The sequence below is a fragment of the Capricornis sumatraensis genome, chromosome 2 (assembly GCF_032405125.1).
Source record: "Capricornis sumatraensis isolate serow.1 chromosome 2, serow.2, whole genome shotgun sequence".
NCBI lineage: Eukaryota > Metazoa > Chordata > Mammalia > Artiodactyla > Bovidae > Capricornis > Capricornis sumatraensis.
This window is the reverse complement of record NC_091070.1, coordinates 155236847-155263772: the sequence shown is the minus strand read 5'-3', so window position 1 is coordinate 155263772 and position 26926 is coordinate 155236847. Positions and strand designations below refer to the sequence as shown.

The window sequence follows — 26926 nt, the reverse complement described above, 5'->3', positions numbered from 1 at the left end:
ATCATTACATGTATATTTTAAAAATGAACTGTAGTGTTACACTACTAAAACATCAGAAGCCTTTCAAAATATACTTAGGAGGGTTTCTCAGCCCCTTTCATATGATCACCGAGAAATTTCAGTCCCATACCAACTACTTTATAAGGCCCAGGGAGTACTGCAACTAAAGTCATGCTCGCCATATCGAGGACATCTGAAATACTGAAGAACTTTTCAGTTGTTCGAATACCTTCTTTTAGTTGATCTATCTCTTTATCTAACGCCTCAGCTTCCTTTTTGAATCCATCTGTGAGTAACTCTTTTTGCATCTGTAAAAAGGAGAGCCCCTTTTTGAAAATATCCCAAATCAGCATTTTGCGTCAAACAACTACAGTTGATATGCATGTGTGTCTATGTCTCTAACACTTTAGATTTTTTTATATTATTCTAATATTTGCAAACATTTGCAACACAGAAGGGAGAGCATCCAGGGTTTAGAGTTTCCCATGTTCCTTCAGCACCATCGTCTTGGGTACAGAGAAGTTGGGTATAGGTCAGGTCTGAAAACTACCTCAGGGAGAGGTTCCAGCCTTATAAATACACTTTGGGAGAACATGTAGGTGAGTTCTAAATATTTGTCAGTTTCACTGAAGTAGAATGACCAGACACATGTGACCAAAATGGCACTGCTGACTCACTTCAGAACTCTAGCTATCAAACTCCAGGCAGGGACAAAGAATGTATTTATTTTAGGGGTATAAAAGGAATCAGGAGATCTGATCAAGAAACAAATGTAGCAAAGTTTATAGCTTTCAGCATCCAGTATTTTATACCAGGCACAATCTGATATTTTCAGGAGCAGATGGAACTATTCCAGGTCTCTGACGGTTGTATCCCAAATTCTAAGGACTCTAAGACTGAGGTGCTATTCACTTGGGAACAAATGTGATGCTATAATCACCATGAACAGCAGTCCAGGAGCCTGGGCCATGTTATTTGTCCCACTGAAACCCTAACACTACAGAAGGTGCTGAGTCTTACAGACATAAACCGATTCACATCTCTGATGTTACAGTGAATCCTATGTTTTTGTATTTCCTTCTGGGATCTGACTTAAGGTCAAATTCCTGTCCCTTTATTCCTGAGGAGTTATGGTCTCCCCATTAGACCCCGCCCAGGCCCATCTAGACTTACCTTCAGCTTGTGCTCCAGCATCGTTTCCTGCTCTCTCAGAAGGTTTTCTCTTTCCCTTTCCATCTTCTCTTGCAGTTGGGCCAGGTTTTCTTTGAGGCTTCTCTCTTGTGCCTCCATTTTTTGTTCTTCTTCATTCTGTTTCTCTCTTAGCAGCTCCTGTTCCCTCTCAGCTGCATCCTTCTTGGCACACTCAGCTGTTTCACAAGAATTTTAAAGAGGGGAGAACATGACATGTTGAGTTGTCACCTCCTTTGCTCAGAGATAAAGTGGCTTTAATATTGTGGAATGGAGTCTGACTGTTCCTGCTACCACATCAGACAACATCTTTCAGCATATGATGTAAAGCACTGATTGGATGTACATATAACCCAAACTCCCCCATTTACTTCCATATATAGCAGAGGGGTTCTATGGAAGAAGAGGAAGCTCTAGTGTCAGGAAATGTTTGCTCCCACACCTGCCAAAAGACAACAGGGGCCACCTTCCCCTCTGAGAGCTCAGTCCTCCCCTGTACCTGCCATGGCCTTGTCCCCAGCAGTGAGGGCCTGGTCTGCCTGCAGGATGGCTTCCTCTACTCCTGCCTGTGACTGCAGGTAGCTCTGGAGAACCTGGTTGGCCTGAGGAATCAAGAAGGAGCAAAAACTTGTCAGATAGAAAAGACGTAGTGTCTTGCTTTGGAGATTATTGTTCAGTAAACTATAGACTGCATCCTGTAAATTCTCCATCCTTTGTAGGCTCCCCAAATGGTTACAGACCTGAGAATTATGTGCATGTCTACAAACACGCATGGGGCATTTGCTTGGAAGGCCACCGGAGCTGATTTTCAGGAGTCCCAGAGAGCCTGGGTAAATAAGAGTCTTAGCCCTTACAGTGCTGCTGCTGCTAAGTCGCTTCAGTCGTGTCCGACTCTGTGCGACCCCATAGACGGCAGCCCACCAGGCTCTGCCTGGGATTCTCCAGGCAAGAACACTGGAGTGGGTTGATCTCACATGTCCCAGGACCCAGAGAATAAGTAGTAACTTGATAGAAGCCTGAGTCAGACCTACCTGCTGACCCTAGAGAGTCTCCCAGATTGGCTGGAGGCAACTGGAGCTTCACTTGGGGACATAGACACTGGCAGAAGACATTCTGGGGAGCTCCTTCCACTACTTGGACACTGGTGCTGGTGAGCGCCGTTTTGGAACCTTCCCCCTATCTTATTAGCCCTAAGACCCAGCCCTGCCCTAATGCAATGGTCTGCAGATGCCAGTCCTGGGATGCCTCAGGCCAAGCAACTGACTAGACATGCATGCAGCCCCATCCACCAGCAGATCTCCTGAGCCCACAGCTGCCTCTGGACATGGCTGTGCCTACCAGAGGGCCAGGGACCCAGTCCCATTCACCAGGGGGACTGAGACCTGAAACTCTCCAGCCAGAGACCCTGCGAGACATCAGGGGAAGATACCAGGTACAAAAGACCTCAGTTTCTCAGTCTGCAGGGCCAGTCCACTCACTAGCAGGCCATGTTATTCCTGGGACCAGCTGGGTTCAAGACCACCTGGACCAATATCAGGCCAACACAATATTCAAAATCCCTCAGATCCAGGAGCCTAATGGCTCTACCCTGGTCAACACATGCTCTGGAACTCCTGGACCCTGCACCCAGACCCCAGGACATGGCTCTCTCCTCTAGCAGGGTGTTACTAGATCTAGGACCTGGCTCACCCACCAGTGGGCAGCCAACAGACCTGGGATCTCCTGGACTGTTACTCAACTCATCAGAAAAACAGCACTAGACTCAGAACCCTCCTGGGGTTCCAAGTCAGCCTCCTCATGACCAGCTGTCTCTGTGCAAATCAGGATCTGGCAACCAAATGAACCAACAAAGACCCTTTGACTCTAATCTGCTGCTCTTTCCCAATCCTATTGCTCCTCACCTTAACTCCTTTTCTGGGAACCAGTTTATAGTCTTGTTCAAACTTGTTCCTTGCTTCTAAATAGAGACTGTGTCCTCCAGGGACAAAGAATGTGCCTCCTGAAATACTTTTCACCAAGGATTCTGAAACCTGCTTAAGCTCAGCCTCACAATATTTGACAGAAGCCTCTTCATTCTGGATCATGAAACTGTCCTTCTTTTTCTCCATGATGTCCTGCCAAGGAAATAAGGGAAATTTTAATAGAAAGAAGTTGTTAGACAGGATGGTCCAGCTGTGCCCCCTTGGAAGAAGCAGTCTGACAGCATCAAGGCACATGAGACTCAGAATAATAGACATGGAGTCAGGCGTCAGTTGTAGTCCCAGTTCTGACCAACTCTTTGTGTGACTTGTATGAAGTCCCCTAAATTCCCTGGGCTCAGTGTCAACATCTGTGCAATGAATGGGTTGGCAGAAGCACAGTACTACTTTAACAGATTAGCATTAATAGTGATCTATCCATCCATCACCAATGAACAACGAAAAGACAATTATGACTGAAAGTAGGGCTTCTTCTGCCAACTTGGATGGTAAGGATAAAACATACATACATACATAGGAAATCAAGTTCCTACTAATGAATTAACTATACACTGAGCAGGGCTTCCCAGGTGACACAGTGGTAAAGAATCTGCATGCCAGTGCAGGACATGCAACAGATGCTGGTTCAATCCTTGGGTTGGGAAGATCCCCTGTAGGAAATGGCAGCTCACTCCAGTATTCTTGCCTGGAAAATTCTGTGGACAGAGGAGCCTGGGGGGCTATAATCCATGGGATCTCAGAGTGAGACGTGACTTAGTGAAACAACACCATACCAATTAGAGTTTTCAATTTTTCTTATATTCTCATCTTATTGAGAATTTGTGTGTGTGAAAATATAGGAAAAGAAATTTTTTGCTTGTACTTATAAATTTCAATCAGGCTTGATTTCTCAATACAAAGAAGAGATTTTTGTAACTTATAATGGTCAAGCAAGACTGAAAGTCAGACTTTCAGTGAAGGTGCTAATGGTAAGCAGAATTGTGATCTCCAAGAGTTCTCTTTCCCAGGGTCCACACTCCACCTAATCCCTGGACTTGCGAATATGATGAACAATTATTCTGTGTACAGACTATATTGCATGGAACATGTTGACTTTACAAAATGGAGATTACCCAGGTGGTATTACCTGGTCACACTTGCACTTTACATGTTATTCTTCTCCAGTTGGTGGATGAAGTGGTAGTCCAAGAGATTAGAAATAGAAGAAGAAAACAGTGCACCATTGCTGCACTGGAGATGGAGGGGAGTTCCCCAGAATGTCCATGTGGATACCAAGTCAATGTGAACCTTGTTTTTAGCTATGGTACACCAAGCAGAATACCCACAGACCCTGGGTGGGATCTGACCTGAGGAATGATAACCTAATAGATGTGTGTTGTTTCAAGCTGCTAAGAGCAGAGTAATTTGTTTTGCCACAACAGAAAATAAGAAGCCCAATTTTTAGAAAATTGATAACCTGTAGCCTGTAGAGCCCTATCAATCATTAGAATCTAAACTCCTTTCATGACAAGAAGCACAGGAACCATTTTGTCAAAAAGGGGGAGTCTCAGCATCACTCCGGAAGAAAGGAATCAGGAAGCATATATTCTAGGACACATTACCACGAGCTTCTTCTGGAACATCAGCTTGTCATCCTTGAAGGAGCGCTCCATGAAGATGGCAATGGCTTCCTTCTCACAGGCTGTGTGCACCTCCAGCAGCTCCTGGAGTGTGTCTGTGGGAAGGTTCAGTCGCTGGGTCATCTGCTCATTGTAGTGATCAGCCGCCTTCTGCATGGCTGCTGAGTTCTCACGCTCAGCCAGAGTTATTACTGCGTTCTCCAAACAGGGAACTCCTCCACTGTTGATGGCATTTACATAGGCCTCCACCAGAATCCCCAACCCTGAAAGATACATAGTATTTATTAAGTGGAGAGAGAATTCTTGCCTGTTTTATAGGTTTAGAGATTAGCACCTTAAAAAAATCACCTAAATTTAGCACCTTAAAAAAATCACCTAAATTTAGCACCTAAATTTTATGGAAGTGGAAGTTCCCTTTTCCTCTATTTATTCTTCTCCTCATTCTACTTACTCATTCTTGGATCCTTCTCCTGTTTGATCTATGGATCTACTTCTTTACAATAACATCACTATGTCTACTATTCACTCTATCTTTTATGATTCTCAAATTCATCATATTACAGCATTGAACAAATGATCTCAAACAATATGCCCAAGATTTTCCTAGATCACTTTTCCCATTGTAATAAAATAAAAAGAACTTATTATAGATATAAGTAAGTTACATAGCTTGTGGGCATTATTTGTAAATGAAAATGTCTTATTGAAATGTCATCAAGAATTTCAGGACAGTTGAAACAAACATGAAACCAAGCAGGGCTCATCTCAGCATGACTGCCCAGGAGGCATGTCTGTGAAGCCAGCCCTGTACATAAGATTGTATTTACATTTTTTCTCAGACTCTCAATGAACTTACACAGATTCATAACTACTATTTACTTTCTGATTCATATAAATTCACAAAATATCTTGCCTATTCTCACTCGAAACACTTATCCCTTCAGACATCTCATCACCATGAAGATTTCTATCTTTAATTTATATGATTAATGTAATAGTTTCATGAGATTTGGTAGACTGCAACAAGCACTTATATATGCTTCTTTAAATGAAGAAACATGCATTTTCATGAGTGGTGTGAACATCCATTTTCCAAGTCATATGGAGAAGGAAACACAACTGCAGAGAAACCAAGAGAAATCCAGAGTGTAATCACAAGTTTACCACACACTGAAGCACAGAGAGACATGAGGTAGCGAAGGAGACTCACCTCCCCCAGTGACAGTGATTCCTTCTCTTAGGGTCTTGGGCTTTGCATGGGTAAAGATATATGAGCAAAAATCTTTTGATTGCTTCTGGAAATTCACATCCAATTGGTTATCTGATAGTTCCTCAACACGGAGTAATAGCTTTCTGTCATTTGTAGGCCGGTCAAAGACAAAGCACTTTCTTTTCGGAAAAAATTTCCTGATACACTCTCTGGGCATGTTGGAATTTTGGATTTTGGGATCCTTGCCTGCAGAATTGGAAAAAGAGCAATCATGAAAGGAATAGGGGACTGAGGACTTTCAGTTCCAAGGATCTTTGCATCACTATAACTCTTGTGCTCGTATATCTCCTATTATTGAATCGTGCAAATCAATCTTACACTAATCTACCCAGAGCTGGAAAATCCCCTCGCCCCCTTTTTTTGTATATCTCTAAGAGCAAAGTACTTCTGAGCAGGCGGGGGAGGAATCCATTCTTAGTGACAAACTTCTGATTCTTTTCCTTAACTTTCCATGCTGTGCAGTGGATCAACTACTTATTAGATGTTTCCTGAGTAATAGATTAATCCAAGAAATTGTCAGAAATATTTTTCTGATATTACAGTTCCTATGTGAGAACTGACGTATGGGCTCTATAGTAATGTGATAGTAGAAATAAAGATATTTATTATATATTTATGATATTGCTGGAAAAATAACCTGTGGAAGACGAATGATACTCAGGATGTGAAGAACCGCTTCATAAATCAGAGCAAAAAAGTACACACATTGTAGATAGATTGGCAATTACTGTAGCATACACTATTTCATGTTAGTGTAGCCTAAATGAAACCAATCTCAAAGAAAGGCAATGCCAAAGAATGTTCAAACTACCACACAATTGCACCCATCTCACATGCTACCAAAGTAATGCTCAAAATTCTCCAGCCCAGGTTTCAACAGTACATAAACCATGAACTTCCAGATATTCAAGCTGGATTTAGAAAAAACAGAGGAACAAGAGATGAAATTGCCAACATCCATTGGATCATCAAAAAAGCAACAGAGTTATGGAAAAACATCTACTTCTGCTTTATTGACTATGCTAAAGCCTTTGACTGTATGGATCACCACAAACTGTGGAAAATTCTTCAAGAGGTGGGAATACCAGGCCACCTGACCTGCCTTCTGAGAAATCTGTATGCAGGTCACAAAGCAACATTTAGAACTGGACATGGAACAACAGACTGGTTCCAAATTGGGAAAGGAGTATGTCAAGGCTGTATATTGTCACCCTGCTTATTTAACTTCTATGCAGAGTACATCATGAGAAATGCTGGGCTGGATGAAGCACAAGCTGGAATCAAGATTGCCGGGAGAAATATCAATAACCTCAGATACGCAGATGACACCACCCTTATAGCAGAAAGTGAAGAGGAACTAAAGAGCCTCTTGATGAAAGTGAAAGAAGAGAGTGGAAAAAGTTGGCTTAAAGATCAACATTCACAAAATCAAGATCATGGCATCTGGTCCCATTACTTCATACAAATAGATGGGGAAACAATGGAAACAGTGACAGACTTTACTTTTGGGAGCTCTGAAGTCACTGCAGATGGTGACAGAAGCCGTGAAATTAAAAGATGCTTGCTAACTGGAAGAAAAGTTATGACCAACCTAGATAGCATATTGAAAAGCAGAGACATTACTTTGCCAACAAAGGTCCATCTAGTCTAAGCTATGGTTTTTCCAGTAGTCATGTATGAATGTGAGAGTTGGACTATAAAAAAAGCTGAGCACCAAAGAACTGATGCTTTTGAACTGTGGTTTTGGAGAAGACTCTTGAGAATTCTTTGGACTGCAAGGAGATCCAACCTGTCCAACCTAAAGGAAATCAGTCCTGAATATTCATTGGAAAGACTGATGCTGAAACTGAAACTCCAATACTTTAGCCACCTGATGCAAAGAACGGACTCATTTGAAAAGTCCCTGATGCTGGGAAAGATCGAAGGCAGGAGGAGAAGGGGACGACAGAGGATGAAATGGTTGGATGGCATCACTGACTCAATGGACATTAGTTTGAGCAAGCTCTGGGAGTTGGAAATGGACAGGGAAGCCTGACATGCTGCAGTCTATGGGGTCACAAAGAATTGGACATTATTGAGTGACTGAAATGAACTGAACTGAACTGAAACCAGGAGACCTCATCTCTTCTTTCCATAATTTTACACTGGATGTGATTACTATATAGAAGGATTCTGGGCATCTACCAGTAGTTCAACAAATACTTATTTATTGAAAGAATGAATAAATTATTGAAAGTGAAACTTAGTCACTTAGTTATGTCCAACTCTTTGCAACCTCATGGACTGTAGTTTGCCGGGCTCCTCTGTCCATGGAATTCTCCAGGCAAGAATACTGGAGTGGGTAGCCATTTTCTTCTCTGGGAGATCTTTCCAACCCAGGGATTGAACACAGGTCTCCTGCATTGCAGGCAGATTCTTTACCAGTAGAGCCACCAGGGAAGTAAATGATCAAGTGAACAAAAATGAATATTGCTTCCAGGTACCACTCTGCTAAAATAATCTGAATAACTAACTTATTACATTAGCTGACATATACTATGTCAGGTTCTAGGATTAAGAGTGTGATGTTATGAGGAAGAGCATATAAAGGATCTGACAGTCTTACTGGAAGGACATGACAATGCTTTTTTCCTGAACTCTGTAGTGTATAAATAGCCTATCTATCAATATGAAGAAGTAGCTACCTATGCTGGTAAGATGCACTGTGTTAAAGGTACTTTGAAAATTTGTTCTTTTGTTTACCTTTTGATTCTGGCTTGATGGATTATCTTTCTCAAATAGAAAAGGAGAAGCACTTAGATTTACTATGTAATGTAAGTTTATGTGAGCCTTTTTTTTTCATGGTATTCATTTCTCTAAAATAATTTGGTCTAATATTGGATTCCACATTTCCTCTGTGAGCTTAAGCTCTGGTCACTAGAGTTTTCCCAGTAACAATAATGACGGAAGCCACCATCTATCATTCACCAGGCACCAGTAGCATGGCCTCAACTCAACCTCAAATCAAGACTGACATCAAGTACTGAATGTCAGAGCTCTGTTGACCCCACCTCCTACTGAACCATCCAACACTCCAGCCCTGCTCTGATACCTGGAATCAACTTCAAGGCATTCTCCAGGTACTCATCTTCAGTGATGGGATATTCATCTAACTCCAGTTCCAACATGAAATCCCGCACAGTCCAGATGAAGTCTGGAAAGAAAGTCGCAAACTCGGCTGAGTCCTCTTCTTCATCGGAGCTGGGAGATGATTTGGTTCTGATTAACTCTGTTAGTTCAGTCACATAGCTGTGATTAGCTAAGGAATAAGAAGCACCCTCCAACACGATTTCCAGATTTGGCCCCAAAACACGTTATATTAACCTTCTCTTTTGCCCCATTTTCCCTCTATATCAGCCATGAAAATGGAATCATGGGAAAGAAGAAACAGTATCCGTCGCTAGTCCCATAAACTCAATGAAATGTGCTGGTTCAGTTCCTGGAAGGATACTGCAGCTGCTCCAGGGCCTGGTGGTTGATGGTGCTCATGCTGTTGTAGACAAAGGTGCTGCTCAGGAGCACGGCCAGGGCAAAGATCCACGAGTCATTCTTGGAGTCCCCCTAAAAAGTACATTACAGCGTGAGGATGCTACTCCTCATTCTCCCATACGGTTGTTCATTTACTATAACAGTTGTGTTGTAACTGAATAGTAAGGCAAGTAGCATAAATTTTCAAGACAATGCTAAATGCAAACCTTTTTGGTGTTTACACTGATCCTGCTAAGCACTTTGGTGTGGTTAGTTATTAACAGAAGTGAATGACATCATAAATGTGCATCAGGCTTCTCTCGTGGCTCAGTGGTAAAGAACCCACCTGCCAATGCAGGAGATGTGGGTTAGATCCCTAAACTGGGAAGATCCCACATGCTGTGGTGGAACAGCCTGTGCACCACAACTATGGAGCCTGTGCTCTAGTGCCCGAGAGCTGCAACTACTGAGCCCATGCACTGGAACTGCTGAAGCCCACGCACCCTAGAGCCTGTGCTCTGCAACAGGAGAAGACACAGGAGTGAGAAGCCTAAGCACTGCAGCTAGAGAGTGGCCCCCACTGTCTGCAATGAGAGAAAAGCCCGCACAACAACAAAGACCTAGTGAAGTGAAAAATAAAATAAATAAATTAACAGAATTATTTTTTTTAATGTCAAATGTTTAATACAGTGCCTGGAACACATAAGTTATGCAGTAATAAATGGGCCATGATTCCTTTGCACTTCTTTTCTTGATCATAGGCTATGTTAGGAACTAGTGTTATTCAATTTAATTCATCAACTATTCATTGTGCATTTAGAAAACAGTGGATACAACATCTCCTTATATGGATATAAAGTTTCCTATTACAGTTCCTCCTTAGAGAGATGGAGGGGCAGATTAACTGGCAACATGTAAATACATCCAGGATGCCAGGCATGAAACCTAATACTATACTGTAAAAGACAAAGGGGATGATTTCACATGAAGCAGAAAATGTACTCTGTGCATTCAGAGCCAGACGTGAATGTGTCTGACAGTGATATGATGGCATTAGGTTAAAGAGCTGGGCTTTAAAGAAATGACAGAACATGGACTTGTGCAGTTACAGGGACCATGCACATGGAGGGTCCACAGAAACCAATCACAGTTGTCAGAGAGCATGATCAGAAAGCGTATTACATGCTCCTTTTATTTGATTGAAGTAGTGGTTACCCATGTGGTCATAGATGATGAGGCTGAAAATGAGATTCAGGAGAAGTCATGAGCGACTTTGGAACAGAGTATATATTGCCGAGACATACCACAGGTAGGGAGAGCAGCAAGTTCTGCTGCTATCAGTGTGCAGTCTGGTGTGCTTTGGTTCCTTAACAAATACAATTAGACAAAAAGAAGAAGGTCATGCAAACTAGAATCTAGCAGGAGTCAGGAGACCATCTTGGGTTGACACTGAGATGATTATTGAGTACTTTAAATCTGGATTTTTAAACTCAGAATTTCTGAATTAATGCCCCAAATCCTTTTCTGCAGTGATGAAAATCAAAGATTCAAAGTTACTACTTTTAATTTAGAAGCAGATTAACATAAATAAGGAGAAAAATTGATTGCAAGTAACACTGTGAAGACAAAATACCTAATATTATCCAATTTACATTTTCCTCATGAGTCTAGCTCAAGTTTTTTATAGAATTCATTGAAGAATTCCTCTTCAGAGATCCAAAACATGGAATAAAATGCTCCTGGTATGTTGGAAGCTTTTCTGGAGATTTAAAAAATAGTTTATTTGCTGAATCTACTTTCACGATTCCTACTTCCAACTTGAGTAACCCTACACATCTGAACCTGCAGATCCAGTTGACTGCATGAGTTACAGCTTTCACTAAGATTTCTTCCCAAACCTAAAAAACTGGGGTAAGGCCTCACTCTTTTTTTCATGGGTCAAGACTGCTTATTTTTTATCTCCCCAACTCAGCTCTGGCTTATACTTCACTCACTGTTGCACTTAACACAAAGCCTTAGATTTGAACCCAATACATATTTGTTAACTTCCATCTTTCACCCCAGTGTTAAAAATAAGGAGATGTGTCCCTAGTAACCAAAGTATTGATCTTATTAAAGAGAAAATTCAAGGAAAGAGAATTTAACCTCATTATTTATAACTAGATTTGCAGTTTACAGGAATATGGGGTAAAAGTTGAATTGAGGTGAGAAATTGAATTGTAAGTGGAGTGTCAGGAGTAAAGAAGATTCCCTGCCTTACCTTCTCCACATCACCCAGACCCTCAGTGTCCAGAAGGACCAGGGTGTGGTTCTCCTTGGAGGGGTGGGGCACACACCACATCCAGATGCCCTTGGTTTCAGACCGCACTGTGGAGCCCAGACGGAAACCTGCACAGAAAGAGGAGGAAGCAATGCACAGTAAGAGCAGAGAGTCCAGGCTGCCCATGGATTACTTTGGGTGAACTTGTGTGCATGTGAGTGCCTGCCTGTGGGGAGGATGCTTTCACTTTAACAAGTACAGCAGACCCAACCTCTACACATATTCAGAACCTTCTCAAGAAACACTTTGTGTCCCCTATTCATCTCTTACCATTAATAGCTCAAACCCTGTCACATTCTAAAATGTTAGCTCTATTAACCTCTCTACATTTGTCTGACACTGAAGAGCTCCCTTATCCTCCACTTTCTGATGGACTTTTACCAGTGAGAGACAACAGTAGAAGATTAGAAGGCAGGCATCTGTTGCCCTGGCTTCCACCCTGATGAACCATGGTGTCCCAGTGCCTCTGTTCCCACATTTAGTCACATCTCCTTTTTGGTAAAGAATTGGCCTACAATGCAGGAGATCCTGTTTGATTCCTGGGACAGGAAGATCCCCTGGTAAAGGGATAGGCTACCTACTCCAGAATGCTTGGGCTTCCCTGGTGGCTCAGATGGTAAAGAATCCACCTACAATGGGGGAGATCTAGGTTCAATCCCTGAGTTGGGAAGATCCCCTGGAGGAGGACATGGCAATCCACTCCAGTATTCTTGCCTGGAGAACCCCATGGACAGAGGAGCCTGGTGGGTTACAGTCCGTGGGATTGCAAAGAGTCGGACACGCCTGAGCAACTAAGCACAAGACCTTGATCTTTACCACATCTGGAATCCACTCACTGCTTGTCTCTTCATGCTGTAGGAGATATCAAAGCTACTTGACATTGTTCCTGCCACCCTCTGAGTGTTTCTGCATTAATTCATGGGTTCCCTTTGCTCAGCTCATGCCCTTGTAATCGTCTCTCCAATAAACATCTTCAGTTACCCTCTAAGTGGATTCTGTGTCCTTTCACAACCTGCATTGATACATCAACTTTTGTTACTTTTATTCCTCTTCTTCCTCCTCGTATTTTCCTCATTTCTCTTCTCCTCTTCAAAAATGAACAATTCTTTGTTTACTGACTCACACGGAGATATAACAGAAGGGAAAGCAAAACAGATCTGTAAGACTTGCTTGCCCTTCTTTCTCAAGGCTTAAGCCCAGAGATGGGAGAGGATGTGAGGTACATGCCTAAGAAGCTGCAGGTAACAGAAGCTGCTCACCCAACAGTCCAAGATTTTGACCTTGGTCAGATGCCAATGCCCCCTTCAACTGAGAATAGAAATGGATCTGATGAAATAGCTGAGGGAGCATGGTTCAACATGGCTCAGGCCATTCAGTGCAGTATCTTGTGTGCTCTGCTCAAAGTGGGTATAGGACCTGAGATGATCTTCACTCTTCTACATCATGATGGCATTTGACTGTGTGCTGATTAATACAAAGAAATGTGAACTCTCAGTTCCTCCAGGGAGAAAAGACAAGCTATAAGTAGAGGTCATCATGGTCAGTTATGAGATGTCAAGAACAGACAATGGTATTACCACAGGAGAGAAAATATTGACTTGCTTCTGCTAGTCAACCCTGACTGGGTGCTAATTTGTGCTTTCTTCTTCCTGTGGTATGACTCATGTGGTAAGTCACAATTCAGATGTTTTAAAACATGACTGCTTAGTCGCTCAGTTGCGTCTGACTCTGGTCCCATAGGCAGTAGCCCGCCAGGCTTCTCTGTTCATGGGGATTGTCCAGGCAAGAATACTAGAGTGGGTGGCCATGCCCTCCTCCAAGGGATCTTCCCAACCCAGGATCAAAGCCAGGTTTCTCGCATTGCAGGCAGATTCTTTACCAACTGAGACACCAGGGAAGCCCTGAAACATGACTGGGTTAAAGGTTTCCTCAGTAGGAAAATCACCTCTTTATTACCAGATGTTATCTCAAGTAGGAAAAGAAAGAATGTTCCTCAAACTCCTTGCATGTATCTCTTTCTTAGAGTTCTGAAATCTTAAATCTCTCCAAAAATGACCTATTTACTAATTTACGCTGGCAAGCAAAAGCGTCCTCCCCTGATCGGTGATCAATTTCCTTTCAAAGAAAGACAAACATAAAATGTCTTGTTTTAAGTCAGTACGAGATTGCAAAGGAAAAATGAGAGTGGGAGAAAGGAAGAACAAAGAGAGATGGGGGAAGAGAGAGAGACACACACACACAGAGAAACAGAGAATTTGAGTGAGACACTGAGATATTCCTAGGGACCCTTAGAGTTTAGTGAACTGAGGTTGTACTCCCTAATTGTGCTAAGCTGCTGGGCCACAGAGGAAGGCATTAGGAAAGAAATGGTGTGTGGTTTTCTCAGAAATGCCCAACAGGACATGGGTGTATTATCCTAAAAATCAATTAGAAACAAGTCAGGCAACTTGGTAGAAAAAAACCTCTTGAAATAGGTAAGACAAAAGGCAAATATATGAAAAAGTCCTCAAACCTATTAGTAGTGAGGCAAATAACAAGCAACCATACAGACACCAGATCGACAAATTTTAAAATGTTTTTACTGAAATTTTGTGACAATATGGAAAATTTAAATTGCTGCTAATAAGCCCATAAACTGAACATAAAGCTAAAAAGACTGTTTGATGTTATCTTGAAAGGCTGAAGACAAACAATTCTTGATTCAGCAATTCCACTTCTAGGTAAAACATAAGGAAGTTAGTATATACACACACCAGGATATAGATGAAGAATAATCATGAGAGAACCATTCATAAAAGATAAAAGTTGAAAATAATGCCAGTGTTCATCAGCAACAAATGGATCAGTAAATTGTGGTATCCTCTGTCAGTTTAAAAGTACAAAATAGTGAAAGTAATTACAGATACCTATGACAAACTCTTGCCTGGAGAATCCCATGGATGGAGGAGCCTCGTGGGCTGCAGTCCATGCGGTCATTAAGAGTCGGACACGACTGAGCAACTTCCCTTTCGCTTTTCACTTTCATGCATTGGAGAAGGAAATGGCAACCCACTCCAGTGTTCTTGCCTGGAGAATCCCAGGGACCGGGGAGCCTGGCGGGCTTCCATCTATGGGGTCGCACAGAGTTGGACACGACTGAAGTGACTTAGGAGCAGCAGCAGCAGCATGACAAACTAGATGAACCTCATAAACTTCTTACTGAGAATATGAATCAAGATCCCAATGAATACCAGAATGTACTTTCCTCTATAAAGTTTAAGCTATTTTTAAGAAATAGTTGCATAGATTGTAAAACAATATTTAAATATAAAGAATGAAAGAAGGCACCATGAAAATCAAAACATCGGTGAGCTCCAGTGAGGGTGTAAGAGGTTGTGATTTGGGCTTTTGGGTGTTGGTGATGTTTTATTTCTTGCTCTGGGCAGTGACTGAACAGTTGATCACTTCATACTTATCAAATTTTTAATGTGTGTGTGTATATATATATATATTTTTATGTATTCTTCCATATGTGTTGTGACATGTGTGTGCTCAGTCTTGGCTGACTCTTTGTGACTCCATGGACTATAGTCCACCACGCTCCTCAGTCCATGGAATTTTCCAGGCAAGAATACTGGGGTGGCTTGTCATTTCCTTCTCCACAGAATCTTCCTGACCCAGAGATTAAACCCAAGTCTCCTGCATCTCCTGCGCTGGTAGGTAAATTCTTTACCACTGCACCACGAGGGAAACCTGAAAATGTTAGTTGCTCATTCATGTCTGACTCTTTGCAACCCCAATGACAGTAGCCCATAGCTGCCAGGATCCTCCCTCCATGGAATTCTCCAGGCAAGAATACTGCAGTGGGCTGCCGTTCCCTTCTCCAGGGGATCTTCCTGACCCAGGGATTGAAACCAGGTCTCCTGCATTGCAGGCAGAGTCTTTACCATCTGAGCTCCCAGGGAAGCCCCATCTATGTGCCTTAGAGTTCACATATTAGAAAAGACTAGTTAGAGAAAGAGAATATGTACAGTTATCAAAGTTTTACTGTGAAATTAAACCAAAAGGAATGCATGGTAGTCTCATTGAGGTATAGGATATAGGGATTTTGCTGTCGGTGCTCCCTTCTATTGTCTTCTAAAAATAAGACATATTAAAAAATATTTGTGTGCTGCTTGGAATGACTCTGGTTTAGGACAAATGTGGTGAAGGAGAAAGGAAGGCAGTAATTGTTGAAGATGAGCCCCTGAGAAGACGGCAGAGGATGGAATCAGGACGAACGAGGTAGATGTTCTGATGGGACTGGGAACTCTCGATCACTGGGCAGAAGAGAGAACACTGTGGAGGGATGGGTTTGAAGTTATAAACTCGGTGGTGAGAATTAGGAGTTTTCTTCAGTGACGGGGCGGGGGGGGGGTGGGGGCGGTAGGCTCTTCCTTAACATGACCCTAGAGGAGGAGGATCAGCAGCCTGTGTTACCATGCTTTCAAGCAAATGTCCTGAATGACACTTAACAAAACTCACCGTGGTTCTGTCCTGCCAGGCGGTTCATCAGGTAGGACTTTCCGGTCCGATACAGCCCTGCGATGGCCACCACCACCACAGGCTGAGATATCTGCTCGAGAGTCTTTAATGCTCTAGGATTTACTGTCAGCTGATTGTTCTGGTTTCTTACCAGACAGACGGGGTCCATTATGGTGGATCCAGATGCCATGGGAAGCTGTAACCCAGAGAAACAACTCAGTAGAACACAAGGTCCCCAGAGGGGTGGGATTGGGGGGCAGGAGGGAGGCTCAAGAGGGAGAGGATATATGTATACATATAGCTGACTCATATTGTTGTACAGCAGAAACTAACACAGCATTGTAAAGAAATTATATTTCAATTAAAAAATAATAAAATGTGAAAAAAAAAAACCCAAACCACTACAGGGTCCTGAGGTCATCCCTCATGATTACCAAAGCCAGATGCACATTAGTCTTCTGCTTGTGGAACTTAGATATCAATTCTGTTTGCTTTGTATATTTCAAAAAGGTAAGTACTTAGCCTAGTGTGCTAAGGCCTGTATAGGTGCAGTATGTATGTTATCTTATTGATCCTTAAATGAACCCTAATGCAACCTTGCCCACATGAGGCATACAGTGAACAGACTGAGAACACAAAGCACTGATGATAGAGCTTTGAGAACACCAACATTTTGGGGGTAAGTAGAGACAGATGGGACATGAACGGGATGAGGGGTGACCAGAGATGATTTCTTGAGTTCCAGAATGATTTGATCACTCATTAATTGCACAAATGTTTAATGAGAACCTTCCATGTGCCGGACACTGTTCTAGGAGCTTAGGATCAAACAGTGAACAAGATGGATACAAATTCTTGCTTCATGGATCTCTATTCTAGTAAAGGAGACAAATAATATAGAAAGTGAAAAAAAATCCACATATATAGATATTAGAGGGTGGTAAATGCTCAGAAGGAAATGAGCAGGGAATGGGATTTGAAATTACATGGAGATTAATCAGGGAAAACCTTGCCAGGAAAGGAAAAATGAATGTAACTGGAGATCAGATGAAGGAATCAGTGGAGTAGGACAGGCTGGAGGAAGAGTGATTGTGAGAGACAGAAGCTGAGACAAAGATGCTGCTCTCTCTTAAAACAGCACAGATCTTTAAGGTACCTAACAAAGTTGTACATGTAATAATTAATTTACTAACAAATTAAAGGTATTTCTTATTATTTAAGCAGCTAGAGAAGAGATGCAAGCAATAGGGTGTTATAAGTTCTGGCTAGATATGCCAGGGTCTCACATCTGGGCCAGGCTCTACTTTAAATGATTTCATCACCATGATTAGATGTTTCATGATCATAGGAGATAGAAGTCAGAAGGCTTTGACTGTTCCTTTATTTTCTCAAAAACAATACTAAGCAAAATCCACGTTTCCATATGTTACTGGCTATGTGACGACTGAGAAGATTAATTTCTTTGTGCCTCAGTTTTTTCTTCTATACAATGGCAGCATTAGACATAAAAATCAATCTGTCATTAGGGTTATTTGGAGGACTAAATATCTCATGATGCTTACAGTAGTCTTAAAATTATGCTGGTAGATAGTAAATTCTATATAAGTATTGCTTTACAACTGAATGTCAGAAGACAGGGACAGTAATTACTGAAGGAAAGTGGAGGATTGGCTCTGACACTTCCCTCCCTGGTTGCAAGCAAGTGGGAGGACACAGCCCAAGAGGAAGATGAGCAGGCTGGGGAGATCCAGTGGTAATAGCTGAGAGGGAATAGCAGTGATGTAGGAAGAGTCAGGCTGGAGGAGTTCAGAGCTGCCCTGGGATGTCCAAGTACACGTTCTGGAATCGGGCTGCCAGGGTTCAAACCTGAAGGTTCACAGCGCTTATTATCTGTTGATGCCTTGAAAAAGGAACATTAACTCCAAAACCTTCTTTTTCTTAGCATTTTATATGTAAAGCAATAATTCTTGATTCATTACAGTACAGCTGATAACAGGCTCTAAATCATGAAAAAAAATTTTTTTGATTCATGTACTATTTTAATTAGACAGTGTGTTATAATGTGTCAGTGAACTCTGTAAGATGCAAATTGCCAAGAATTATAAGGTATCTTTTTATCAGAAAAAACATTTATTTATTTAACAGATTTCTTCTGAACAATTTCTTTTCTTTTTCTATAGTGGATTTGGAGCAGAAATGGAAGAGTAAAACATGATCTTCCTTTTACTGCTGTGTTATGTCAAAATTAATAAAGGAAAACCTGGAGAATTCCCTGACAGTAGTTGGGACTCTGTGCTTTCACTGACAAGGGTGCTGGTTCCATCCCTGGTCTGGAAAGTAAGATCTCACTTGAAGGCCTGTGTCCCCTCCCCCATCATGTATGTGCTGTGTGCTCCAGGGAAGAATAGTGGAGCCTGTTGCCATTTTCTCTTTCAAGGGATCCTGACCCAGGGATCAAACCCACCTCTCTGGTGTCTCCTGCATATCCAGCACTGGCAGGCAGATTCTGAGCCAACTGGGTTTCGTGTTTCCCCAACCCCAGCCCCCTCTATCGCCGCCCCCCAGCAAGCCAGAAGGGGGCTTGTTGCAGAACTACAGACTGGAGGTCAGTTATGGAAGAATTGCCAATTACAGACCCCAAGGGAAAAATTTTCAACAGGGAAGAGTTACCAATGACAGCCCTCAAGAGGAAAAGGTGTACACTGCATCTCCTACAAGAATTGACCACCCCAGCAACTCAGTCAGTGAGAACTGGTCATCACTCTTGAACTCTGACTTTTCTTTCCAAACCAACCTTCCCAGTCCCTTACTTTTCTCTATAATGTTCTTTCTCTTTGTTGGACTTCCTCATGGCTTTTTAAAAATAGCTTGCTTGTCCCAAATTGCAATAACTCTACTATTCCTAAATAAATTCACTTTGGCTTGTAAAATAACTTTTATTTTTAAAGTGAATAGCTATAAGCAAGAGAAATTGCGGAGTTTATATCTTAGACCAAATATTGATCAAGCTTTGTGTAAGTCAATGAGTCTACAAAGATTTTGTATTATAACTCAAAGTATACTGAGGGACCAAAACCAAGAAGCTTTTAACTTCAAAAGTAAGCACTTGGAGGGACTTTCCCAGCAGTCCAGTGGTTAAGACTCCTTGTTCCCAATGCAAGAGACAGGGGTTAGATCCCTGGTCCAGGAACTAAGATCCCCACGTGCTGCGTAGCATGGCCTAATAAATATAAGACAACAAAAAGCCATAAAAAAGAAACTAAACAAATAGAAAAGAACAGTGCTAATAGAAGGCAGAAGTCAAGAATACCCCACACTGGAGATTTTCAGCAAGTACCAGAAGTTGTTCTGAGGCTGTTAATGTATGTGCCACTCATTAAAAACCATGCATGATCAACAAACATGATTAGATTTTACATTTACTATTAATAGGGTTTTTTTTTTAGTAAGAGTGAGATTGAATTATTCCAAAGAAAACAGTTCTGTATGTATTCAGAGTATCAAATGTTAAGACAAAAATAACCCCGAGTCCATCTTTTAGGATTTAAATTAGCTCTACGTTTAGGACCATCTTTTTTTGTTTGACAACTGCCCAGCGAGGTGCACTCAGGATGTGTCTGAGGAGGACAAGAGGGGGCTAGAAAAGACGGCACCCATCGCCTCTGCGAAGGGCGGGCTGGGGAGTGAGAGTGAGTTTGCGTCTTCAATCTCAAAAATGACTTCAGCTTCCTTTCCTCAGAAGACGTACCTGCTCTTCTGCTTTTGGCTGCAGCCCTGCTTAGATGCTCCAGGAGCAGCGGAGCATCCGGGCGACAAGGTTGAAAGCAGCCTGGGATCCCAAAGGAGACTCCGAGCTGCCGGAACAATGCGCCCAGCCGGCCGCCACCCACCGGCGCCGCGCCTCCATCTGCTCCTCTCCTCCCCCAGTGTGGGGTCTGCGCTGGGGGATTTATTGTTGTTATTTAACCGAAGTGTGCTTGGAAGGTCAAGTTTAGGAGCAGACTTACCTGGAGCTGCAGCCGGGGGTCAAGTCAGCTCGCCCCTAGGGCTCTTCTTGCTTCTGGCTCCTCTGGAAACCGACTCTTATGCTCACAAGCTGGAGAAAAAAAAAAAAAAAAAGCATCAGCAGCTGAAAAGCCAGCTGGTTATTAAAAGTGGTGGAGGTTATGGGAAACGAAATCAAAATCGAAAGTGATAATTGTTTGTTTGTTTTTTTAATGGAGGCAGGAATCTGGATGAATTCCAGGAAAGACAGGGAGACAAGTGTTCCTCCACGCCTGGCTGGGTAAGCACAACTTTGTCCCTCCTCCACAGCTGGTTTGAAGGAGACGCAAGTAATGGTAGGATGAGAGTTCAGCAGTCTGTCTTTCTGGGGTGTTTTGTGAGATAGGGAGTTTATTAATTTTTCTTCACTTGAAAAATGTTTCATTTTTTCCCCTTTCTCTTTCCTTTTTAAAAAGTGTTTTAATTCGGTGATCTTTTTCTTCATTAGCTAAATAAATATGTGTGTATAAAATCCTCAATTTTATAGCCCAGACATATTCACTATTTTTTTAAATTGAAGAATAATTGCTTTACACTGTTGTGCTGGTTTCTGCCACGCAATAACAAATCAGCCATAATTATATGTATATCCCCTCCCTCTTGAGCTTCACTATTCTTTTGTTAGAGTTTTCCTCTTTTCTTTTACTAGTGTGGAGCCAGATTTGGAGGTTAGGGGTTGATTCAGATTCCTTCCATTCTTTTCTGTATCCTTTAAGGCGTTGTACTAACCTGTAAGTTGAAAGCTTGACTGCTGCTGTTAGGGAACCAGGTTCTTTTGCCCAAGGAGCTGCAAACAAAAACACTGAGAGCAGGAGATTTGCAGCAGAGAGTTTATTTGTGATGCAACCCAGTAAGGCTGAAGGGGCTGTGATGACACTAGGTCCCCTATGGGGCAGGCGGGTCTATTCTGACTCTGATCAGCTATATTGGTTTTCAAACAAGCTCTTCCCTTATCTACTCATTCTGTAAGATGAGCTCAAGAATTTCCCTTACTCTGCAGTTTCTGTTTCAGGTTTTTACCCTATGAAGCAGGGTTTCACTATCCCATTTGTATTTCAGATGGAAGTGAGGGAAAGGAAGGACAGGCAGAATATAATCTCAAAGTTCTATGGCCAAACTTTCCCAAGAGGAAGTGCTTTCGCACATATTCCCTATGCAGTCTTCTTTAGCTGAAAAAGCAGCTAGAAAAGTATAAAACTCCTTAGCCAGATTGCCGTATGCTTATTTTGTAAAATAGAATAAGACCATATTTGGAGCTGCAAAGCATGTTATATAACTCTGAAGGTGTATGCTACAATATCAGGGTCAGATTTTTCTAGAATTCTGAGACTTCCCTTGGTAGATTCAAAACTTGAACCCAAACTGGGAAAACTACTGTGGCTCTGTAATCCCTGAGCCACTGAGATGGATTTAGGGGGAAATTGAGCACATAACCTAAAGCCAAATAAAGTTAATCTTTTCTCAATTACCTAGATCCCAGATATTTCTCTCTTTTCCTCTCTCACTGTTGGTCTTGTTCTGGATCTCTTGATCTATTCTCTTCTGTTTTCATGAACTTTTTGTTTTTGTCAATGTGAGTATAAAGATATATGTTTCAAAATGAAGACCATAAGGCCACTTAGATATGTTTGCCTCTGAAACATGATATATATTATACATATTATAAACATGATATATATTATTACTTACAAATATATTTGGAGTTTTATTTTCAGTTTCCATGGTTTGTCACTGTTTCAGGAAAAGTCATTTTAAAATTATATCCCATAGGTATATATGACAAAAGTATACTATTTTGGAAAAGTAAGAATAATTACTTAAGTAAGTAAGAATGGCATCACCAACTCAATGGACATGAATTTGAGTGAACTCCGGTAGTTGGTGATGGACAGGGAGGTCTGGTGTGCTGCGGTTCATGGGGTCGCCAAGAGTCGGACACAGCTGAGCCACTGAACTGAATAATGATTAAAATGTGTTCCTAAATGGAAGACTTTGGCCACCTGATGTTGAGAGAGTCATTTCCTAGGCAGATTGATAAGAAGTCTAGGGGTCCCCAAGGAGAGAGGGGTCTTGAATTCTCAAGGAGGAGGAAAGGACAAACTTCTTTCCTTCTCTACATTCCTTAGGATTATGTAATGTATTCTGCCTGAGGACAGTCTCTGGATTAAACCTTCTGGCTAATTCTGTAAATCATGGGAGTAGACCTGCTCTTTATAAGGATTATAACTATAATGTTTTCTGCCTGAGGACAGTCTCTGGATTAAACCTTCTGGCTAATTCTGTAAATTATGGGAGTAGACCTGTTCTTTAAAGGATTATATAACAATAATGTATTCTGCCTGAAGACAGTCTCTGGATTAAACCTTCTGGCTAATTCTATTATCTTAAAATGTAAATTATGGGAGTAGGTCTGGTGAGGTCTTTACAACCTCCAGACAATCTTTGGATTCATTGGAGAGTAAAAGGTCACTTTTCATTCCAATCCCAAAGAAAGGCAATGCCAAAGAATGCTCAAACTACCACACAATTGCACTCATCTCACATGCTAATAAAGTAATGCTCAAAATTCTCCAAGCCAGGCTTCAGCAATACGTGAACCATGAACTTCCTGATGTTCAAGCTGGTTTTAGAAAAGGCAGAGGAACCAGAGATCAAATTGCCAACATCCGCTGGATCATCGAAAAAGCAAGAGAATTCCAGAAAAACATCTATTTCTGCTTTCTTGACTATGCCAAAGCCTTTGACTGTGTGGATCACAATCAACTGTGGAAAATTCTGAAAGAGATGGGAATACCAGACCACCTGACCTGCCTCTTGAGAAATCTGTATGCAGGTCAGGAAGCAACAGTTAGAACTGGACATGGAACAACAGACTGGTTCCAAATAGGAAAAGGAGTATGTCAAGGCTGTATATTGTCACCCTGCTTATTTAACTTCTATGCAGAGTACATCATGAGAAATGCTGGACTGGAAGAAACACAAGCTGGAATCAAGATTGGCGGGAGAAATATCAATAACGTCAGATATGGAGATGACACCATTCTTATGGCAGAAAATGAAGAGGAACTAAAAAGCCTCTTGATGAAAGTGAAAGAGGAGAGTGAAGAAGCTGGCTTAAAACTCAACATTCAGAAAACGAAGATCATGGCATCTGGTCCCATCACTTCATGGGAAATAGATGGGGGAACAGTGGAAACAGTGTCAGACTTTATTTTTTTGGGCTCCAAAATCACTGCAGATGGTGACTGCAGCCATGAGATTTAAAGACACTTACTCCTTGGAAGAAAAGTTATGACCAACCTGGATACCATATTCAAAAGCAGACACATTACTTTGCCGACTAAGGTCTGTCTAGTCAAGGCTATGGTTTTCTCAGTGGTCATGTATGGATGTGAGAGTTGGACTGTGAAGAAAGCTGAGTGCCGAAGAATTGATGCTTTTGAACTGTGGTGTTGGAGAAGACTCTTGAGAGTCCCTTGGACTGCAAGGAGATCCAACCAGTCCATTCTGAAGATCAACCCTGGGATTTCTTTGGAAGGAATGATGCTGAAGCTGAAACTCCAGTACTTTGGCCACCTCATGTGAAGAGCTGACTCATTGGAAATACTCTGATGCTGGGAGGGATTGGGGGCAGGAGGAGAAGGGGATGACAGAGGATGAGATGGCTGGATGGCATCACTGACTCGATGGACGCGAGTCTGAGAGAACTCTGGGAGTTGGTGACGGACAGGGAGGCCTGGCCTGCTGCAATTCATGGGGTTGCGAAGAGTTGGACACGACTGAGTGACTGAACTGAACTGAAGACACCGCCAGGCCTGCACACAGAACAAAGGACTGAACAGAACTAGCCGGCTGCAGACCATCCCCCTCCAGTGACAGGCAGCCAGAGCCGGAATGGGGCAATTGCAGGGCCTGAGAGATATTATCTACCAAACTGCTAGCAGGCTTCTTTGCTAACTAAGACTTCTTTGGGTTCTGGACGGTCAACATCCACCTGAGAAGGTGTGCCAGTTGTACACCCAGAAACTGAGTGGCAGGGACGGGGGAGGTGATAAGTCACAGTGACCATGCTCGCCAAACACCTCATCACATAAGCTGCTTGGACCTGGGAAGGGCACAAAATGCGGGCCCAACCGAGTCTGCACCTCTGAGGACTACCCAAGTGCCTGAATCTGAGTGGCTTAGACCTGGGAGATGCATGCAGCCCAGGGCTGGCCTCCAATGATTCCTGACAGAGCAACCTAGAGCCTGAGCTGTGTGGGCAGGGAGGGCACTTGCGCCTGGAGCCAGGGCAGGCCTAGAGTGGCTGAGACACTGCGAGCACGTGCTAGTGTTATTTGTTTACAGCGTCCCTCCCTCCCCACAGCGTGAATAACTTTTATTTTTAAGGTGAATAGCTATGAGCAAGAGAAATTGTGGAGTTTATATCTTAGACCAAATAATGCTTTGTGTAAGTCAATGAGTCTACAAAGATTTTGTATTTTAACTCAAAGTATACTGAGGGACCAAAACCAAGAAGCTTTTAACTTCAAAAGTAAGCACTTGGAGGGACTTTCCCAGCAGTCCAGTGGTTAAGACTCCCTGTTCCCAATGCAAGAGACAGGGGTTCCTTGGTCCAGGAACTAAGATCCCCACGTGCTGCATGGCATGGCCTCATAAATAAATAAATATAAAACAACAGAAAGCCATAAAAATGAAACTAAACAAATAGAAAATAACAGTGCTAATAGAAGGCAGAAGATGACCAACAAGTTTCCAAAGGTGACTGTTCAGAATTATCTGATGCCTATGTCAGAAGCTTTCTCTATCTCCTTTATACTTTAATAAAACTTTATTACACAAAAGCTCTGAATGATCAAGGCTCGTCTCTGGCCCCAGATTGAATTCTTATCCTCTGGGGGCCAAGAATCCCTGCATCGTGATTCAACAACATTTCAGTGTGAAGAGCTGACTCATTTGAAAAGACCCTGATGCTGGAAAAGATTGAGGGCAGGAGGAGAAGGGGACGACAGAGGGTGAGATGGTTGGCTGGCATCACTGACTCAATGGATGTGAGTTTGGGACTTTTGAGAGTCCCATGGACTGCAAGGAGATCCAACCAGTCCATTCTAAAGGAGATCAGTCCAGGGATTTCTTTGGAAGGAATGATGCTGAAGCTGAAACTCTAGTACTTTGGCCATCTCATGTGAAGAGTTGACTCACTGGAAAAGACTCCGATGCTGGGAGGGATTTGGGGCAGGAGGAAAAGGGGACAACAGAGGATGAGATGGCTGGATGGTATCACTGACTCGATGGACGTGAGTCGGAGTGAACTCTGGGAGTTGGTGATGGACAGGGAAGCCTGGCGTGCTGCATTTCATGGGGTCACAAAGAGTCAGACATGACTGAGTGAATGAACTGAAATGAACTGAATGTCCCTTCACCATGACAAGGCTGTGATCCATGTAGGGTATTGGGGTCATTAGGAGGATTACATATCTCATAATGCTTACCATACTCTTAAACTTATAAAAGCATGTAATCAATCATATATAATTTTACAATTGTGTGTCTCTGAAGACTGAGAGGGTAATTTCTGAATGAAAGGGGAGAGTTGGCTTTGGCCTGAGAAAGTGACACTTCCTTCCCTGGTTGCACCAGTGGGAGGACACAGCCCAGGAGGAAGATGAGCAGGCTGGGAGGCCCAAGCAGTAACAACTGAGAGGAAGCACAACCACGGGGGACGAGTCAGGCTGGAGGAGCTGAAAGCTGCCCTGAGGTGTCCAAGTACAGGTTCTGGAGTTGGGCTGCCAGGGTTCCAACCTGAGGGTTCAAGTCACTTATTGTCTGTTGAAACCTTGAAAAAGGAACTTACGTGCAAAGCCTCCATTTTCTTACCAGTGTTATAGGAAAAACAGTAATTCCTGCCTGATTCATTACTATACAAATGGTAAGATATAAGTTCTCAGAAAGTTTTTAAAACTTTTCCTGCATTAATGTATGGCTTTAACAGTAAATAAGTTGGACAATATTTTATAATGTGTTGGTGGATTCTGTAAGTTGCAATTTGCCAAGAAATATAAGTTATCTAAAATCTTTCAGTCAGGAAAAAACATGAATTTGCTCAAAGGAATTCCACTCTAAAATTTCTCCTTCTCTCACTCTCTCTTGTTCTTTTTTTTTCTACAGTGGATTGGGAGCAGAGATAGAGCAGTAAAATGACCTTTTACTGCTGTGTTAGGTGAAAATTAATAAAAGGAAACTTCAGTCAAATGGAATCAGCAGGCCAGAAAGAAGAGCTCTCACACAGTACCACTGGAGATCAGTTATGAAAATTGACAATCACAAACCCAAGGAAAAAATCTTCAACAGGAGATTCTCCAGTGAGAGATCCCAAGAGGAAAAAGTATACCTCACATCTCCTAGAAGAACCCAGGAGTACCCCAGCAAACCCAGCCAAGGAAAAAGGGTCATTACCTTGAACTCTCACTTTTCTCCAATGCACTTTCTTTTAAAA

The 26926-nt window shown here is 42.3% G+C and overlaps 1 protein-coding gene across 1 annotated transcript; it reads right to left on the bottom strand.

Annotated features, from left to right (window-relative positions):
- On the bottom strand, positions 1 to 26926 carry LOC138072612 (guanylate-binding protein 4-like). The gene is made up of 12 exons (XM_068963665.1): positions 26887 to 26926; positions 20394 to 20482; positions 16387 to 16582; positions 11824 to 11951; positions 9547 to 9656; positions 9148 to 9344; positions 5997 to 6242; positions 4769 to 5049; positions 3090 to 3302; positions 1688 to 1790; positions 1174 to 1367; positions 1 to 308 (listed from the first exon to the last, which is right to left on the bottom strand). The coding sequence occupies exons 3-12, from the start codon at positions 16574 to 16576 to the stop codon at positions 75 to 77; spliced, it is 1896 nt and encodes a 631-aa protein (XP_068819766.1). The 5' UTR covers positions 16577 to 16582; positions 20394 to 20482; positions 26887 to 26926; the 3' UTR covers positions 1 to 74.

Excerpts from the sequence above, each read along its gene's own strand:
- LOC138072612 (XM_068963665.1), bottom strand. The coding sequence starts at position 16,576 with ATGGCATCTGGATCCACCATAATGGACCCCGTCTGTCTGGTAAGAAAC. Across the intron at positions 6,243-9,147 it reads TGCCTTGAAGTTGATTCCAG|GCAAGGATCCCAAAATCCAA; the intron begins GTATCAGAGCAG and ends CCAATTCTGCAG. Across the intron at positions 1,791-3,089 it reads TTCCCAGAAAAGGAGTTAAG|GCCAACCAGGTTCTCCAGAG; the intron begins GTGAGGAGCAAT and ends TTGATTCCTCAG.